This window comes from Eurypyga helias, unplaced genomic scaffold, assembly GCF_000690775.1.
Source record: "Eurypyga helias isolate BGI_N326 unplaced genomic scaffold, ASM69077v1 scaffold7809, whole genome shotgun sequence".
Lineage (NCBI taxonomy): Eukaryota > Metazoa > Chordata > Aves > Eurypygiformes > Eurypygidae > Eurypyga > Eurypyga helias.
This window is the reverse complement of record NW_010273863.1, coordinates 1-19,484: the sequence shown is the minus strand read 5'-3', so window position 1 is coordinate 19,484 and position 19,484 is coordinate 1. Positions and strand designations below refer to the sequence as shown.

Here is a 19,484-nt window from a genome sequence, read left to right as displayed (position 1 = left end):
TGTAGGCCCAGTCTTTCTGTCCTTATGAACAGTAATAAGACTGTTACTTCTACTCACCAGCTTATTTTCACAAAACTTCTGGATACTTAATTCCTTTGATGTCCTTATTCTTTTGCAAGCGATGCTGGAAAGTAGTAAATGGGGCCAAAATTTGTTGGGGCATTAGAACTAACAGAGGGAGTGACCGTGTGATCTTTATTTCCTTTGGAAATCAGGCTAAAAAACACTTGAATCAAAATTCTGCCTTTAAGTGATGTGTGGAGATCTCACTGGAGACCTCTGCAGACCTAATTTTCTACAAAGCCATGGACAGTTTTATGAGGATTCCCTACGGGCTTTGAAGTTTGTGCTTTCCTGTGCATTTTCTGCAGTTCTTGAGGACTAGAGTTTTGAGGTTTCATGTGGTCGTCTTTCAGACGGGTGTTTTCTCAAGCCAGCAGTTGTTTTTGGTGCAGAAAGTCTTTCCAGATCCCGCAGATGTTATTTGCTTCCATGCAGCTGGCAAATTTTTTTAATGGAAAACGTCGATTTGCAGAAATCAAGTGTATTTAGAGATAGCGTACCCTGTAAGGTATACGACAGCGTTTATCTGTCTGGCAATGCTGTTGACTTCAAAACTTCCAGATGAAAATTTCCAAAGCATTTCTGGGATTTGGAACCACTTTCCCCATGGATTTTAAGACTGATTTAAAATCAAGAGTACGATTCACAACTTCAAAGCTAAACACGTGTCTACATGTATGTGTGCAGAAATGGAGCCTCATTGTTGGTGTCATTGTCTAAATATTCTGCCTTCCCAACCTCGAGCTTCAGAACGCAAAAACGGCTTTAAGTCAAATCCTCAGGTATTTTCCAAGGACAAACCTAGGCTGAAGTTAATATTTCCTTGAGTGAGAGCTACTGGCAGCAGAAGCCTTTACAAAATGAACAAAAATATGCTCGCTCACTCTGCCCACTGAAATACTCATCCCATATGTTTAAACTGATGGAAGTGAGACAAGTGGTTGATGAAACACACAGGAACAGAATCTGGAATTCATCCGCAGAGAGAGTGGGCAGATGGCATAGCAGAGGTGGCCACGTGGGATGGGTGGTGATGGGTTTATCTGTTGTTGAAGTAAACTCTATCTGCTTTTAAATCCTTCAGTGAACTTGAACATGCTGCTGTAACCGTGCTTTCAGGAATAACCTCATTTCCCTCATTACGTTTCTCGAATGAGTGAAATCAAGCATTCAGATAAGTATTTGCAGGGTTTGAACTTGAAGTCTGTTTTTTTCCCCAACGACCTTTTCTATTGGCCCTGATCCAGAGGCCGTTAAACTTGAGAGGATTCTTGACACGCGCTTCAGAAAGTTCTGTGTGAGGGGGTATGTGATGACACAAAGCGTAGTCTACGTTGATCACCACAGCGAAATGATTTGAGACTTGAGTCCTCTTCTGAGAAGACTGCAGTGGGATGAGCACTTCAAGTAACAGTTGTGTAGCCTTGGAATTCCCCTTTTTAATGTTTCCCTTTTTTTCCTCAGGTGAATGAAATTTACCACGATGAATCCCTGGGTGTTCACATAAATGTTGTGCTGGTCCGAATGATCATGTTGGGGTATGCGAAGGTAAGCTGGCCTCTGAACCACTTCTCCTCCTTCACCTTCTTTATAATTATGGCCCACATGAGTCACATAAAGGGCTGTTGAATCAGAAGTCTACCCAACAGCTGGTTCCAGAGAACTGCTCTCCCTGCTTGGCACGTGCTAAACATGCTCGTGCCCTCACTCCTGAGGCCGACAGCGAGTGTCCCTTTGTGACACAGGTGCAGGACTGGCTCAAGCTTGCAGCCTGAATTCCTGCCCTTTTGAATCCTCTGTGAATTAACTCGGTTTAGCAGGAGCAATCAGCTTGGTTGACTATCACAGCTTGCTGGCGCACCCCCTCCAAGCAATCTGTTGGTGTAACTCTCTCATTCTGTCTGCACCCGTTACTGGGTCACAGCACACTCCTTCACTTTGTACCCCGGACAGTACTTGTACCAGTACGTTGATTTTGGTGGTTGAATGCATACAGAGAGCTTTGAAACAAATGCTTGTTCAGGGTGAGAGGAAAGCAGTAATGCTGCTTAGGGTTTGATAAAGGCCATATCTGTTCCATGTAACTCGGACATCGAATTTGGGCAAGTCAAAAGACCAGTTTGATGTTTGTCTTGTAGTTAAATTTATTGAGCTTGTAGGCACTCGCTGTAGCAAAAGTCTCACAGAACCAGATGTTTCATCTGGGTTCATCAGTACACGTTTACTGGCACTACAGCGTTCTGCACCAGTTCAGACATTGTCCTACATGTGTATATTATTCACTTCCTCCACACAGTGTGTGTGTGTCGCTACACGTTCATTCATCTCAACAGAGTCACGCTGTCCTCTGGCAGTCCAGAATGTAAGCAAGTTCCAACAAAAGAAGTAAAAATGTCCTTATTCAATCCTAACATCAAGTTGTGTTTTCCTCCTGCACATTAGGGGCTAGACGTTATTTGTTAGATGTTATAGGCCACAGTTATTGGCATAGATGATGTGAACACTCATTAAACTGTCTTCGAAACAAGCCCTAAAGATGTGCTCTTAGGCATGCGTGGTCACTGTTAACATACACGTTTTCTTTTCTCATAAGCCTGTCGTGGCTTACAGTGAGAGGGGTTTAGCGAGAGAGAAATGGGGAACTGGTTGGTGCTCCACAGAAAACAAAAAGTGTCCAAATTTCCTACCTTTAGGAGCTCCCGGGTCTAACGTGTTGCTCTTTCAGTCCATTAGCTTGATTGAAAGGGGGAACCCCTCGAGAAGCTTGGAGAACGTTTGCCGCTGGGCGTATCAGCAGCAGAAGTCGGACCCGAATCACTCTGAGCACCACGATCATGCCATCTTCTTAACCAGGCAAGATTTTGGGCCTGCTGGTATGCAAGGTAATGCAGCTGACCTGGAGCAAAACTAGCTGGACTTGGTGTTTCTTGTCTGCCAGAAAAGAGGAAAATTTGGAAAGTGTGTTTGGAAAGTGATCCTGAGACAATAAGCAACGTAGGCCTTTCCTCAGCAAATACTTAAGGAAGTGTTCCACGTTAATGGTGTAGTGAACCTGCTCCTGCCGGGGAAGGGGGATGCCCTCATCAGTTCTGGCTTTAGGACAGACCCACGTGGGCAGCCTGGGCGTGGACTCACTCCTCTGTGGCGGGGAGAAAGGATTTTCTCCCACTCATTTTACACACTTCTTAAAAAGGAAGTAGACCTTGCCATGGTAGTCCTTGCCGTTTATACCTAACTGTAGCAGATCAAGTTTTTTTACTTGGGAGGTGTAAGTAGGTAGCCATTTACTTGCTTCACACACCAGTGCCTGTGCCAGGATCACTAGGAGCAGTCAGTGCACTTTGCATTCAACTTCACTTTCGTTTTATTGCATCGTCCACTGTAGATTTCTTTTCATAGATGGCATACCAGCCACTTTGATACCTGCATTAATCTTTAAGACTCAAACAACTAATGATAACGGGAACTAAATTCACAAAGCATGTTTGTGTTAGTACAGATAAATAAGAGCCTGGGTGAGAGAGTGTTTTGGCTGTCCAGCTGTAGATGTCTCAGAGATTTGTGAGTTCCTCCATGCTCCCTTCAGCTCTCAGGGGAAATCAGGGACTGAGTTCTTCTGCAGGTCTGGGCTGGCATTCCCGGAGTGAAACTGGTTAGGCTGAGATGTTGGCAAACTTCCCTGTCGTCAGCAAGATTTAGCTTTTACTGAGGACAAGGCATGCAACTTGCACGGGGCAGTAGGTGAAGGTACCAATATAGACACATGCAAAAAATCCCAGCCTGTAGCACTGCCTTTTGATTGAACAGGAATCTTGGGCATTTTTGGTGATTAAGGTATAAGTGCCCGAAGTGACACAGGCGTCTGTGGAATCAATCCCAGTATGGCACAGCCATTTACTCTGTTTGACAACAATTGCAAAGACAGAGAAAAAACTGACAATCAAAAGAAAACAATCCTAGGTTCTTCTCAGGTAGTAAGTTTAATGGGGGGCGGGGGGAAGGTCTTGTTTAAAATAAATGTAACGGGTAAAAGAATCGGACACAATTTCTTTCAACAGGCTACGCTCCCGTTACTGGCATGTGTCACCCAGTCCGGAGCTGTACTCTCAACCATGAGGACGGGTTTTCATCAGCTTTTGTTGTTGCTCATGAAACTGGTCACGTGTAAGTCTAACTTCTACAATTAGCTCACCAACAGATTATGGTGCTGCACCTGCTGTGGTTTGATTTTGGTGCACCAGTGGTTTGATTTTAATGGCTACATGAAAGCTACCCTAATTTTACTATCATCCCCTTGGAATGCGTCAGTGGTTTAAGCAACGAAGAGATAAATGGAAGAAGAAAGGAGGGGAAGAGGGAGGGGGAACTTGTTTTCTCTAGGGTGAGGAAGAGGTCAGTAAGAAACCTGGAAGGCCCAGGTGCTGGAGACAGTAACTTGTCAAGCATCCTTCCCTTCTTTCTTATCTTTGACCAAAAGTGCTGGTTTGTTAGATTTGGCACCTCTTCAAATGGTGAAATGTTAGGTTGGGGGTAACTGATTAAGCGAAGATCTCTGTTAGCTGTCTGGATGAATTAATGTCAAGCACTGAGGATCCGATTTTTGTCTTCCTTTAGTGGTGCTGGCTACTTGTTCAGCTCACAGGGAGGAATGGAGCCCAGTGGGGGATGACCGGGTCACTTGCATATTAAGCTGTGGCAGGTGCACACGCGGAGATGTGACGTGCTAACCACGTTAGCTCCTTGGAGATGCAGCGTGGCGACTGTTAGCTCTGTGTTTCAGTAGGTGTTGTTGGTGAAGGAAAACATGAACAGTTCAGTGTCTCAATGAACTGCTCCCTAATGAGCAGAATTGTTGGTTTCCTTTAGCTGAAGCATAAAAAGTCGTCATCATCTCATTAGTTCATTCCTGGTATGAACAAATAAAATGAAATATGGCTGAAAGGGTATTCAGAGAGTCCTTATGTTTTGGCATCAAAGAACACCGAAGTGCAGGTGATACCTGCAGAATGCAGAGAGCAAGTTCGTTTCACATGATTACATGTGGATAAGAAACGGTTTTCTTTACGGTTGCAAGAGCGGAAGGTGCCTGGGCTCTGATGGCGATTCTCTGTTACAGGCTGGGAATGGAGCACGATGGGCAAGGGAACAGATGTGGGGATGAGACGGCAATGGGGAGCGTTATGGCTCCCTTGGTGCAGGCTGCCTTTCACCGTTACCACTGGTCCCGATGCAGCGGCCAAGAGCTCAAGAGATACATCCAGTAAGGACCTGTCAGCACTCGGGAGTGGTTGTTTTACTAAAAGAAACCGAAGTCTTGGGAGTTCCTGGGGTGCAGGGCCAGCGTGCTGCCCTCTGCTAGGCAGCGGAGAGGAGAGGCAATCCCAGCATGAAGGAGCAGGCTCAAGTGTCGTAAACGGGACCTTTGACTGTGGAAGCCCTTTTTATGAACATGGTGGTGCTGGGGCCTCAGAGGTACTGAGGAATGGGATCCTCTGCTTCCAACAGGGATTCAGCCTTCCGAGGCATTCCCGTTGGCTGCTCCACGCTTCCGTGCAACGGCAGCGAGACACCGCGATCTCAATGTCTGGCCTCCTCCGATGGAGCTGTTTCCTGACCACCTTTTTTGCCATACTCTTTTTATTCCCTTCAAATCTATACTAGAAAAGCAATAAACCAGGAACTTCCTCACGTAGGGCTGTACTCAAAGCCCATGGCAGACTTTGTGTCAGGTAGCTGGTGTTTTCCCTAGGCTTTTGACTCCTCCAGGAGTTATGTTGTGAATCTGGCAGGATGAAACCCTAAGCTCCGAAAAGGAACTAACAAAAGCTGTGGAAGAGAGAAGGTGGCATAAGTGCATGTGTCTGGATTAGGGAAGAGAGGAGAAAGATCTGTAGCCTGCTGGCTCTAGTCTCCCTCCGTGTATGTGCCTCTTCATCCAGCTGTTGTTACTCAGGCTTCTTTCTCCATGGCAAATGGCTGGTTTTGCCAGGAAACAGAGTGAAAACTTAATGACTTGACCCACATCTTCCACAGAAGGAACCCTAATGGTAACACAAAGCATGAAATAATAACTGATTGAGACCGTGGAGCTTAAAGTGAAATGTCCCAGTGCAAGAGGAGCAGCCCACCAGTATCGCTGTGTTAAGGCTCAGAGTTAGGCTTATTCCTGCCCTTCGCATAGGCAGGGCTTCACTCCTGTGAATACAGTAGCTGTCAGGCAAGAAGGCCTGTTCTCAGACTCCGTAAAGTCAGTGGGAAGACTCCCTCTGACTACAGTGGGCTTTGTGTTAGGAGTCCTACTCCAGGTCCAAGCGCACTGAGAGGTTGCCCGGTGGCACCGAGAGCGGAGGAGTGTTTGTTTTCTACCTCTGGTGACAGGAGGGCCAGAGACGCCTCTCCACAGCCTCCAGTAAACGCAGGGATTTTGCTGTAGGATGTTCCCATCCAATGCTCAGTCCTGTTGCATTAGGCAGTATTCCTGCAGAACGGACTGTCTGTGCTTTGGGAAGCAATAACTGTGTAAAGAGAGCAGAAAACAGGTTGGAAGTTGTGTTGTCTTACTAAAAGCAAGTGCTTTGATCTTGCTGATCAATAAAAAAAGAAATCACTCCATCTTCTCATGACTCTTTTTCTGTGTATCTTTCCACAGCTCTTACGACTGTCTTCTTGATGACCCTTTCGAACATGATTGGCCCAAGCTTCCTGAACTGCCAGGCATCAATTATTCCATGGACGAACAGTGCCGCTTTGACTTCGGTGTCGGCTATAAAATGTGCACCGCGGTATGTCCAAGGCAGTCGTTGCAGAGACAAACGTTCATTCAGCAAATTGGTGTCTGGCCTTATTAAAGAGCTGCAGTATATGCATTTTGTCATAATTGAAGAGCAGCTACACAGATCTATAAGGAGGAGAGAGATATTTATGGGTGAAACCCAGTCATCTGGGTCATTGGTGTGGAGCTGTGGATGTGCCATCCCTGGAAGTGTCCAAGGCCAGGCTGGATGAGGCTTGGAGCAACCTGGTCTAGTGGAAGGTGTCCCTGCCCATGGCAGGGGGTTGGAACTAGGTCCTTAAGGTCCCTTCCAACCCAAACCATTCTGTGATTCTCTGATTTGGTTTAATGGTCAGGTGGATGGCAGCACAGTCCACATGACACAGGCTTGTGGTAGTCACCCCAAGGAAAAAGGAAGAAAACCCTCATTTTCCTCCCACTTGTGGGTGTCTCTTCCTTTCCTCTTCTCACCAGCTCAGGACTAGGGGATGCAGGGAATAAGCACTGCCGTTTTCTTTCTGAAGATACTTTTGCCCTTTTCTTGCTGAAGATCCTGTACTTAGTGGTAGCCGTGGGTGTGAGGTGAATTGACTGGGTGGGTTGGATCTTTATCCAAAAAGTATTAATAATCTACTGCAGAGTTTCATCTTACAAATGTTCTGCATTTCAGTTCCGAACCTTTGACCCCTGCAAGCAATTGTGGTGTAGCCATCCAGATAACCCATATTTCTGTAAGACTAAGAAAGGACCACCACTCGATGGGACAGAATGTGCCCCTGGAAAAGTGAGTATTGTGTTTTTCCTAGGTTTGTGTGGGGAAAAAGAACCAACCAACCAAACAAACAACAGTTGGATTCATTTTGATTGAAGGGCAAAGAGGAAAACAGGGAATCACCCAGCATCCCCTGGCTAGAGCCAGAGGAAGGGAAAAAAGGGAGCTGTGCTTTCCCACTGTGATGTGCTGTGAACTGTACAAGGTTGACCATAGTGCAAAGTAAATTTTGGACATAGAAACCCCAGCTGAGGAGTAACCCATTCTTAGCCTCTTGTTTCGTTACATTTTTTGGGTTCTTGTCTCGTCTGCACAGTGTCTTTAGGAGTCCGCGGTAGCAGATAATGCCGTTGCTGTAGGACCACTTCTTAGAGCTTGTGGTCCAGACATCCTGTGGCTAAATGTTTGTGTAGGCTTAGGATTAGCTCTTAGTTTTTCCCTTCTAATATCCCCATTAGTGGGCGTCCTGCTGCTAATTCATTTTTAATTATAAAATTATTCTCAAATAAATGTTTGTTTAGCAAATTCCATGTATTTTAAGATACAGGAGAGCCACTTACACCATCTGAGTATACTTTAGCCAGCAGCTTAACAACACCCTGCCCAGTGACTAACCCTCTGTTCCAGCCTATTTGCATAAGTGTGATATTTGGCCAGTACGTGGAAAAAAATAAAAAAACCCCAACTAATCCTCAGCAAAAACTTTATCCTGCTAATATTCAGAACATTAGAATTAGTTGAGAAAGGTGACAGCAGCTAAGACTCAAATAAAACAAAGACTTACTTCAATTATGTGGAGGGTGGAATGTGTGGAGCTTCACGTGTCTGCCCATGGCAGTGTCCAGGCTTGGGTTTGGCAGCGCTGTGTGCTCATTCATGGAGCAGACTGCCTTCGGGGAAGGGGATCGGGTGCTCCTGGGCCCAGGGTACATAGACCCCCACCCCCTTTTACCCAGGAAAGCCTCTGCTTGCAGTCTGTTCTCTGAGATGCCCCTTCTCAGCCCATGTGTGCTTTTAACTTTACCGCATTTATACATTTGGGTTTGGTTTTTGTTTCTGTTCTCATCTGTTTTCCTTGCCCAATTTCTCTCAGTGGTGCTATAAAGGTCACTGCATGTGGAAGAACGCTAACCAGCTGAAGCAGGATGGCAACTGGGGACCCTGGACAAAATTTGGCTCCTGCTCACGGACCTGTGGAACTGGGGTTCGCTTTCGGACACGCCAGTGCAACAATCCGATGTAGGTCTTCTGGCTTGGTGGTAGTTCCAGTCAACTGGGAATCATTATAGGCGTCAGTTTAAATGGCAATTACATTTTGGATGGAGTCTGCCCAAATTCGTATTCTGTCCAAGCCCCTTGAAGTATGGCTTTTTGCAGGAAGCCAGGATCATTTCTGGAGAACCCAAGAATTTCCAAAGGAAAGCCTGTGGAAAACCATCCCAAGGATTTAGCTGATGTGTAAGGGAGTGAAGAGTACAGTGTGTGAGCTCAGCAAGCTGCAGGATAAACTTAGACAATCTAATTGTAAATCAACTCTTGGCAGCGTGTGTGCGCACGTGTATTACTTCCGCATTTCGCCGTATGCCTTGGGGACACGTGGGCAAGCGCTGGGGTTGTACTGATGGTGTGTATCTCTGCAGTGTAACTGCTCTGCTTCCATTTCCGTCACTTCACACGCCTTTTTTTGCAAAATCGTCACTTAAAGTAGAGTGTGGAATTTTACCTGAGACAGAAGAAAAATCCCCAGAGCTCATGTCCAGAATCTCATGAACGTTTTCTCTTTGCAGGCCCCTTAATGGAGGTGAAGACTGTGCTGGTGTCAATTTTGAGTTCCAACTTTGCAATACCGAGGAGTGTCCGAAGCACTTTGAGGACTTCAGAGCGCAGCAGTGTCAGCAACGCAATTCCCACTTTGAGTACCAGAACAGCAAGCACCACTGGCTGCCATATGAACACCCTGACTGTAAGCTCCGTTATTTTGCCTAGACTGCAAGTCAAGCCTGGAATCTCCCAGAGCTTGTGGGGGATCTTGCTCATCAGCCATGCAGAGACCAGAAGTAATCGGGGGGTGAGCGAGTGTGGTGAGACTGAAAAGCAGAAAGAAAGGATGGCCCCAGAAGGAAAGAGCAGTTGTCATTTCCCCAGCCCTAGGCCAGCTCGCTTCCCCTGACTTTCATCTTCCTTAGTGAGAACATGATGTAACAAGAGGCTTGAGGCTCTCGGCTCCAGCTGGAGTAGTTGGTGGGTGCTCGTAGGATTTAGTGCACTGCACTGTAGAGTTCTGGCTCTCTGCTGTCCGGGCAAAGTGTGGAAAGCTGCTGGTTGGGTCATGAAAAGCTCTTCCTGCCCCCTCGTCCGTACAGCTCTTTGTCAAAGGGCCAGCATCTGATCACAGCTGCTGAAAGTATCAACAATCAAAATGTTTTTCTCATGGCACTGCTTCAGAAGTCCGTCTTTGTGTTTCCCCACTCTTTTATAGATCCATCTGCCTTGGCCTGATTCTGTCAGTCTTCACCACCACATTAATCTAACCCATTAATTGCCTTGAGAGGCAAGGACAGCTTCAAGCACAAAGACAGATTCCGAGTTCGCTGAAAGGTGTGGCGGGGTTGCTGGCATTTCTTCCTCGGGTATCTCCCGAGGTACCCTTTACACAGATGGCTGAGAAGCTAGACTCAGGCATTAACCAGGAAATATGGGTTCAGCTGGTATTTTCAAAACAGGACAAAGTTAAGAGATCCAAATCCTCGCTGCTTTTCACCTGGCTTCAGCACCATCTTCTCCCAGACTCAGTTTGCTGCTGTCGTTCTTCTGCACCCATTGATTCTGTAAACCCAGCGTGGTTCCCATCAGGATTGTCAGAATAGTAGAGTATCCAGTCCTAGGAGCCTCCTTAGCAGGGAACTGATTTCTCTGAGAATATCTCAAAGTGACAGGCCCATAATTCACAGAAAAACAAATTAGTTGCTTTTTTCCCCCACAGCTGTCTGTGAAAGGTCCTTTCTGTCATACTGCCTTCACTCCTTTAGTGGGATATTTGTCTGAAGCACATCTGGATTGCTGTTAATTTATGCCGTTACTTCTCTTCCCTTGCTATACAGCTAACAAGAGATGTCACCTGTACTGCCAATCCAAAGAAACTGGAGACGTTGCTTATATGAAACAGCTGGCACACGATGGGACTCGCTGCTCCTATAAAGATCCTTACAGCATCTGTGTTCGTGGAGAGTGCGTGGTGAGTGACACCTTCCCAAGGTCATCACTGAGCCTGAGCTGTGCTTGGAATCAACCAGAACAGCTCAGTCAACAGTGCAGAGATACACTTTGCAGATGTTTCTAAATTAAATATTTGCAGCATCATATTCCTCCTAATTCCTTGATATTTAAATTAAATTGGAGCGACGGCACAGACCTGTTCCATGGAAACACTCCACTTCTCTTCAACTGTTTCATTTGCCTTTTTTGCACCTATTTCCGTGTCTGAAAAGATTTGAATCTATTTTTCTGTCTTTCCCATCTTTCTTAGTCTTGAAATACAGTGAACATAAAGCAAGAATCAATTCCTGCTTTTCCCATAAGAACCATTGTCTAGCACCAGGTTTGCCAGCAATTGGTGTTTAAATAAAAGGGATCAGTGTTGGGCGGTAATTTCCTCTACGCCTGAATTTTGCCATGGCTTCCCACCAGTAACAAAGCCTTCTCTCTTTCTGGGTTTTTTTTTTTTTGGCTCTTCTTTCTGCAGAAAGTGGGTTGTGACAAGGAAATCGGCTCCAATAAGGTTGAAGATAAGTGTGGCGTCTGTGGCGGGGATAACTCTCATTGCCGGACTGTGAAGGGAACCTTTACCCGCACTCCCAAAAAGCTTGGTAGGAATAGCTTTTTCATCCATCTGGATATAGTTTCCGTCGTAGCCTCTGGTGTTTCTGTCATACTTAATGCTTTTATAGACCTGTCAGAAATGCAGCCTACTTGAAGGCAGAACACAAGGTGTAAGCTGATGTGCAAAACTGGTTTAGTCCATGATAAAGAAATGACACCTTTAAAACAGCTCTTTCTGTCCCTTGAAGGGCCTGTTAGAAGGAAGCTTGACCAGTCAGGTTTATCGAGAAACACTCACTGCACAGACCGTGCTTAATCCTTGTTTGTGAACAGTGAAGCCCAGCCAATGTTTGCAATAAGTGGGGATACACTGAGTTTCGCTAATCAAAAACGAACTGTTCTTCTCTCAGTGACGTGGAGATACTTCGCCTGACGCTAAGCGTAGCACGCCGCTGTCTGTAGGTGGACTAACGGCCTCCCGTTGAAGACTAAGCTTTTCACAAGCTTTTCCTCTCAAAGCTGAACTCAAGAGCTTTAAATGGAAGTCTGCATTTCTGTGCATATGAAACGAGCCTGTGGATCCTCATGTCAAATTCTTTTCTTATGATGCTGTCTTACAAATCACAGCCCTTTGGTCAAATAAGCAAAAATAAGCGTAGCTGAATTCTGAACCAAATATCAAAATGTTTTGGCAGAAATCCTCATTTCTCATACCCTTTAAGTTTTGGGACTGAGATCCAGTGAAACATAGGATAGCGTTCTGCTAGCTCAGAACTGGGAATGACATGCTTAAAATTTTCAGACTGCACTCTGGGGTATTTTGCAACACATTTGATACCAATAATAATTCAAGATCTCCTTGGACTTACTCAGAAATTTCTGGTTTGTCAGTTATGTGTTAATCCAGGGCAGTATTATCTTGTACCTGCTGCTCTGACTATTTTGTATTTTAAGGCTTCCCTGTAGTGCTTTGTTGTTTTTTTTTCAGTCTGGGGAAGGTACTCGGGGAAGCGTTTCTCCTGCGTGACTGGGAGCAGTTATTTCAGGAATACCTGGCAGATGGAACCAAGTGTTCTAAGGCAGAGCAGGGAAAGACTAAGGGGCAGATAACGCGAATATCTGCATTAATAGCTTAGAGGCTGGTGATTGCTGCCATGAAGCAAGCTTTACTGCAGCATTAATATTTAAATTTGGACAGGGAGTAGGCAAACTAAACTTGGACAAAAATAAGTTAATGTGCAACTGTAAATAAAATGCATAAAATGTTCTGCTGAAAGTACTTACTAATTCTTACAGCCCAATTGGAAAAGTTTACTGATTGTAATTATCAAATTACAGTAGAGTCCCTTTCTGAAAGGGGTGATTCCCTGGAAGCTGATGGACATGGAATAATGCCAGAATCGTTCAATCTTTGGGGATAATGGACTTCAGACTATAATTTGAGCCTCAAATATAAGACTGTTTATTTCTGGAGCTGGCAGCTACTGCACTTTTCTTAAACAAACAAACAAAAAGTAATCAGCAGAAATAAGCGCTCAGCCTTCTAAAAGCATTTCTGATTTTTTCGCTAAGAAAATGATTGGAATTTTTGGGGCAGAAGGGATATTTGTGTCACAACTTTGGATCCAGCCCAGTAGAGCTTTCTGTAGTGAGTCTGTACGGCTGGTTTGCAGCTCCTGGCTGGCAGTCCACGCGCTGCCCTAAGCCTGTGGTTTGGCTTAGTCCCCGAGAGACTAACAGGGCAGACAAGAGGCCAAAACACGCTGCTGACCCCACCACGTTCTGGCTCAGCATTTCTGCCTGTGGGCCACTGGGAATCACTGCGTTGTCGGAGGGCTGACGGCATGTGAGTGAGTGTTTGCCCGGTGTTTTCAGCATCTGGAATGCACGACAACTCAAAGTGACAGACAGCGCTAGGGGACAGCTCAGGGAAGACCGCTGTTAATCAGCTTTCTTTGCAAATGTTTATCGAAGCGGTAGAAGTGTTTATGAAATGTTTATTGTTTTACAGTAACTTTGGCAATTTAGTCATTAAAAGGACTAATTGACCTCTTCCAACAGGAAAACATTTAAGCAAGAGGTGCCAAAAAGAATTCAAGTTTCTGGAAAATGAAATCTGCAAGTATCCAACTTAAAATCACCTACCTGAATTTTCACTGGTCTGACTTTCATTGACTATTAAAATTTGCTAGATGTGTCTCATTCTGCTTTACATGCATGTGAACACACACCGTAATTCATACTTGTAAAGACCATCTGGCTGACAAACGTAGTCAATGAAATATTAAGACTTGGCTCCCACAGCACTAATTACAGACGTTCTATTTAAGGGAAGACAAGAGGAGCGTTTACATTGCCCAAAGGAGCTCGCAATGTTTCCCTTTCTGAAACAAAGGAATCTAAAAATATGCTGGGTAAGTTTCAGGTGCTTGCAGAAAGAGTGGCATCCATGGCAACTTGAGAGTCCTTGCTGCAGGGCTCATCTCCATCCAGACATCGATAGAAAACGCCAGATCAGGCAAAAGCTTTATGTTTCATATGCTCAAAAGGTGGTCAGTGAAAAGATTGGCCAGTGCTGTTTGCACAATCGCTCGTCAGCCAAGACCATGATTTCATAGATCTGTAGCTCTTCTTTTTTCTTCACTTAGATTTTCTAAGGAGCCGCAGTATGATGTCAGGTGCAGTCCCAGAATCCACAGGATGAGACAGAACTACTTAAATGCTACGTCTTGCGTTTGCAGTGCACAAATAATAAAACTCGTGTCACAACCACACTGCTTCCAGACCAGGGATGGATAACTTGGGAAGTGGCGTAGCAGAGTACAAACCAGAAAAACTTACTCAGCTCTTTAAAAAGGGATGTACAGAGGTTTATTGTAATTGAACGTGCAGTTGTTAAAGAGAAAATAATAGAAATTTGAAAACACCATACACTCGGAGTGCTTATGATGTTGCTGTTTAAAACTCAGTATAGCAGTACCTGCTGACAGATGCCTAGGTGGGATTTTAGTCTTCCTAATGACCATACTTACTTAATGCTACACTAATTACCTGTGGTGTGGGCTGATAAACAACTGAAATTTAAAATAAGAGTAATTTTGAGAACAGATTCTTACGTTTAGCTGTAGAGAGTTGAATTCAGCCCCGTCACTTCAGCAGTAGCATTTTAATTGAGGCATTTTACATTCACAGTTGTAAATAGTTTGGGTAACTTCCACACAGACAAGCCTTTTCTGATGTGTAGCCACAACACACGCTGTACTACACCCACCTTTCTCCAGTCTTTGATGTCTCATAAGTAAGCAGACATGCTGAAGACATTAACAGCTAACATGACAGTAAGTAAATTCAAATCTAATAGTCTGGCTGATGAGTGATTTGGAGAAAATAATCAGGAAGACTTGTGGTTTTCCCCCTCACATGCTGAGGAACATAGGAAACATATTTTTGCCTGGACAGTTAATTGATATGGCCTATAGCAGTGTAGCTAGTCAAGTGACAAATAGATTTGTAACTGTTTTCTCTTCTCTCCCTGAAAGAGAAAAAGCCCAAGGAGGTCCTGCCAAAAACGTTACAAAACTATTTGCTCAGTTTCTTTCTGGCACTGCTGCTCGGTTGGTGATGGATGCTGTCTTCTGCAAGTAGAAGCTGGATCGTGTAGTGCGCTCCTAACCATGGCTATCACTTTTTCTTTCCATCTCTGCTTTCTCCACTGACTACTACACATGCCAAAGGGTACCTTAAGATGTTTGATATCCCTCCTGGTGCTCGACATGTGTTTATCCAAGAAGACGAGGCTTCTCCTCACTTTCTTGGTAAGTGTTTCTCTCCTCAGGTGTGGCTTTGAGGCATGATGAGAAGCATGGGGCAGTCATGCAGAGGAACCTGAGAAATGAGATAACCAAATTAAAGTGTTTCGGGTAAATACGTGCATTCAAAGTTGCATGTTAAGGACTGACTCCTACAGCATAAGCCCAGCAAACACTCATTTGAATTCTTCAGAACATGAAACTGGGGCCAGTTTGCATGTGTACTAACACAGGATTGTCATCGTATTTCAACAGGTGCTGCCAGGGTAAAAGCTATGTATTCTGTGATGTGAATCAAACACCCTATCTTTAATTATTCTTATGTGCTGCAGATTGTGAGCAACAGCTGTTTTAATGGAAAGAAGATTGGGGAACTCGTGATATATTTGCATATTTTAATGGAAAGAAGATTGGGGAACCTGTGATATATTTGCAGTGCATTCCATTTCAGATTTTGTCAGGTGGAGCAGTTCATACTGTTGTCAATCAATTTGTATCTCACTGCTTACCACTAATGCTTAAGGGATTTTTAGCTCACAGGGAAGGGGTGAGATCATCCATGGATTTTAACGGCCTTTTAATCAGCTCCTCATGTGTTAGGGCAGCGCCTTTATGCAGAGTTGGATTAATTACTAGAAAAAAGGAGGAATAGAAAAGAAAAAAAAAAAAGAAATTGTTTCAACTGTGATAATGTCAAAGGGGGAAACTAGGTTTTGAGGTCCAAGAGCTTCATTTTGGACGAAGCATAGCCTGATAGTAACTTTCAGAGAAGCATAACTTTGCTCTGGCAGCAAGTAGCTTCATGAAGCTACTCACTAATTACTATAATCATAGGAATTTGTATGGGTTTTTATCATGTGTTATGGTTCATTGGAAGAAGGTGTACAAAAGAAAAAATGAGAGTCCATCTTTCAGATTTCTAATCTATTAGCTTCTAATCAGAGCATAATAATAATAATCCCCACAGTACGTGTCTTTCAAGTTGTGGAATGAGAGTCCATCTTTCAGATTTCTAATCTATTAGCTTCTAATCAGAGCATAATAATAATAATAATCCCCACAGTACATGACTTTGAAGTTGTGGTGCAGGAACCCAAAACCAAGTAGTTTCCCAGGGGTTCCAAATGCCTCAGCTCTTGGCTTACTGATTGTAGCATCCTGTACGTACATATGCACACAGAAGAAAAACTAAAATGTGATGAAAAAGTTGTCATTTTCATAACGTGAGGAAAATAAGAAATGCAGTTAAAGCCTGCTGAGGTGTCTGTTACACTAACAGGCATTCCCAGTATTACTGACTTTGGTCTGACGCAAATAAGGAAGACGGGCGATTCTGAAGATTTGACCTGAATTCCGTGCTTCTTGGGAACCAAGCTAGTATGGGAAATGTGCATGTTACATAGTAAGAGGTGCTTCAGTCCATCTCTAATTCCATATCCCTATCTAATTCACATGGATAAGGAAGTACAAAATAGAAGCAAGTATGCAGATGTGTCTGTCACCAGACTGGAATTTGGAGGCTGCATGAGATGGACGTGGAGGGCCTTTCTCTGAGCCCACGCGACTCCAGCACTGGCCAGGGTGCTGGGTGTTTTTGCAAAAGACCCTCCGTAATAGCTCCGTAAGCCTCCGTGATTGCTGGTGATACGATGGGGGACACGACTGGCACTGTTTTCAATCCTTCTAGCGATTAAGAACCAGGCTACAGGACACTACATCCTGAACGGGAAAGGGGAGGAGGCCAGATCCCGATCTTTCATCGACCTGGGCGTGGAGTGGGAGTACAACATCGAAGACGACATCGAAACTCTCCACACCGACGGGCCCTTGCACGACGCAGTGGTGGTGCTGGTAGGTTACGTGTCAAGCGGCGGGAACGTGGTGGGTTTGTCTTTTATGAAGGGTGCACGGCCAGCGTGGGGCGTGTGCTGAGATGCAGCACCGTGTGTAATGCCCCTCGTGCGGATGAGATGGCTGATAGCCGGGAGCCCTTTTCTCTCTACCCTCTCTGGTAAACTGCTGCCTGTTCGTGCAGCGGTAGTATGTCAGTCAGGAGCCCAATATGGCATTGTGGGACATCGGTGGGAGACTTCTGTGGACCAAAAAAGGGCGTTGCGTGTCCAACCATGTCTGAGACCAGCCCCGCTCTTCAGCCAAGTAAATGATGTGGCCACACCGTCCTTTCATCCTAGATGGTGGTGGCCTACACGGCCACCTTAGAATGCTAGCCTAGAAATATATCTCATTTTAAACAGCTCCCTGTTGCTCTTACTATTGTTAGTTTTAACTGTGAAGGCAAAAAACATTTTTTTTTTTCCCAGTGAGTTATCTAGCAACTCCTAAGAGTTGTTTCTCCTAAGAGCCAGGCCTTGGTTTCTTTACTTTGCAAAGGAATTAATAATAGCTCTGGGTTTATACCACTGTTTACATTTGATTCCATAGATCATTCCTCGGGAAAATGACACGAGATCTAGCCTGACTTACAAATACATCATTCACGAGGATTCAGTACCAACTATCAACAGCAACAACGTCCTACAGGAAGAAATAGACACCTTTGAGTGGGCGTTGAAGAGTTGGTCACAGTGCTCCAAACCCTGTGGTGGAGGTAAATAGATGATGTAGCACTTCTCGTAATGAATGGCAAATTACCAAAAGTGGAAAAGTAAAAGGTGGAGGGAGTGAAAGCCGTAGCAATCTTGGCCTTCCTTTTTTAAAAGCAGCTTGTTATTTTGGGTGCCTAAGCTTAAAATATCTGAAGTGCTTGGTTATTCAGAAGTCTCCCACTTCCAGCCTAGAAATGAAAAGTCCCTTTTTTAGGTGTTTAAATTCAGTACCTTAAACCACCTTGGAAGTAAAGACTCAGATGTTTATGCTACTTAGCATTCATTTTAATCATGGTACGTACTTTACTCTGATGCAAAGAACAGGGGGTGCAAATGCCAAAATAACTACGACTCTCACATACAGCAGTTGAGCAGGTGATGTGTTCTGGTAGCAAAACCACAATAATGACACTTGGGTTTGTTTCCAGGTTAGCCAGTGACCTGCTGCTTAATGTTACAGAGGTAATTTCTCCCCTCTCTATGCCATGATCTGTGTTGTGTAATGCAGAGGTTAGATTAGGGGGTCACAACTGTCTCTTCTGGCCTCAGAAATTTAGGACAGTGTCATGTTACAAACAGCATCCACAGAACACTGTGCAGCAGTCTTGTGCCTGACAACTGAACAAATTGCCAGCATGTTTAAGAACTTCATAAATACCTGTCATGTAAAACCATTCAATAGGCCATCATGCTTCTATTTAAACCAAAAATTCTAACAAGGACCTGTTTTTCCTGATTTTTCTGAAATATTTTCCAGGGTTCCAGTACACCAAATACGGGTGCCGCAGGAAAAGTGATAACAAAATGGTTCACCGCAGCTTCTGTGAAGCCAGCAAAAAGCCAAAACCCATTCGTAGAATGTGCAATCTTCAGGAGTGCACACAGCCTCTGTAAGTATGTCTCACAGAAAGGTATGTACGATTGCTCCTTGCTGTGGAAGGTAACCCAAGCCAAATCCAGTAGGATGCTGACAGCTTTCTAGGCTGCAATTCCTGTGTTATTCATGGATTTTTATACCCATATAAGACTTTTATACCTATATAAGACTGGTTACTGCTCTTACTGAGTGGTTTCATCACAAAAAATCTGTATACTATTACTGGCCGCAGTATGGGTAATAGGTAAAAGTTGTAATGGTATCTTATTCCTTTTTACTTCCCAGCTGGGCAGCAGATGAGTGGGAATACTGCACAAAAACCTGTGGGAATTCAGGCTATCAGCTCCGTACAGTGCGTTGCATTCAGCCCCTCCACGACGGTGCAAACCGCTCTGTCCATTTCAAGTACTGTAGTGGGGATCGCCCCGAGAGCCGCAGGCCGTGCAACCGAGTACCGTGCCCTGCGCAGTGGAAAGCCGGACCCTGGGCGGAGGTAGGCAAGCAGCGGTCGTGAGCGAGTAACCCGCCTCTGCTAACATCTCATGCCTCCGAAGTCAGATCTGTGCGTGGGCTGAAAGCTCCCCGCTGCAATGGACAGTTTCCAAAACCTGAAAATCTGCAGCAGGTAATGCCTTTCAGCTTCTGCAGCTCTCCAGACTTCTCCAGAAACCACACAATATCAGATCCTGCAGACAAATGCTGAAATTTTGCTTGATTTCTCCAAGTTTCTCCAAGTCTTGTTCTGAGGGGAAGGACTTGGGGGTAC

The 19,484-nt window shown here is 44.7% G+C and overlaps 1 protein-coding gene across 1 annotated transcript; it reads left to right on the top strand.

Moving 5' to 3' along the window:
• Window positions 1-1,527: 1,527 nt before the first annotated feature.
• Window positions 1,528-19,211, top strand: ADAMTS3 (ADAM metallopeptidase with thrombospondin type 1 motif, 3; the record flags this gene model as incomplete). Its single annotated transcript, XM_010159627.1, has 15 exons — window positions 1,528-1,611; window positions 2,789-2,945; window positions 4,122-4,227; window positions 5,180-5,323; window positions 6,713-6,845; window positions 7,506-7,619; window positions 8,701-8,846; window positions 9,395-9,570; window positions 10,709-10,842; window positions 11,350-11,473; window positions 13,757-13,840; window positions 16,923-17,086; window positions 17,678-17,843; window positions 18,599-18,731; window positions 19,004-19,211. Coding segments are annotated over 15 exons (2,073 nt in total), but the record flags the coding sequence as incomplete, so codon positions are not given.
• Between the last annotated feature and the right edge of the window lie 273 nt (window positions 19,212-19,484).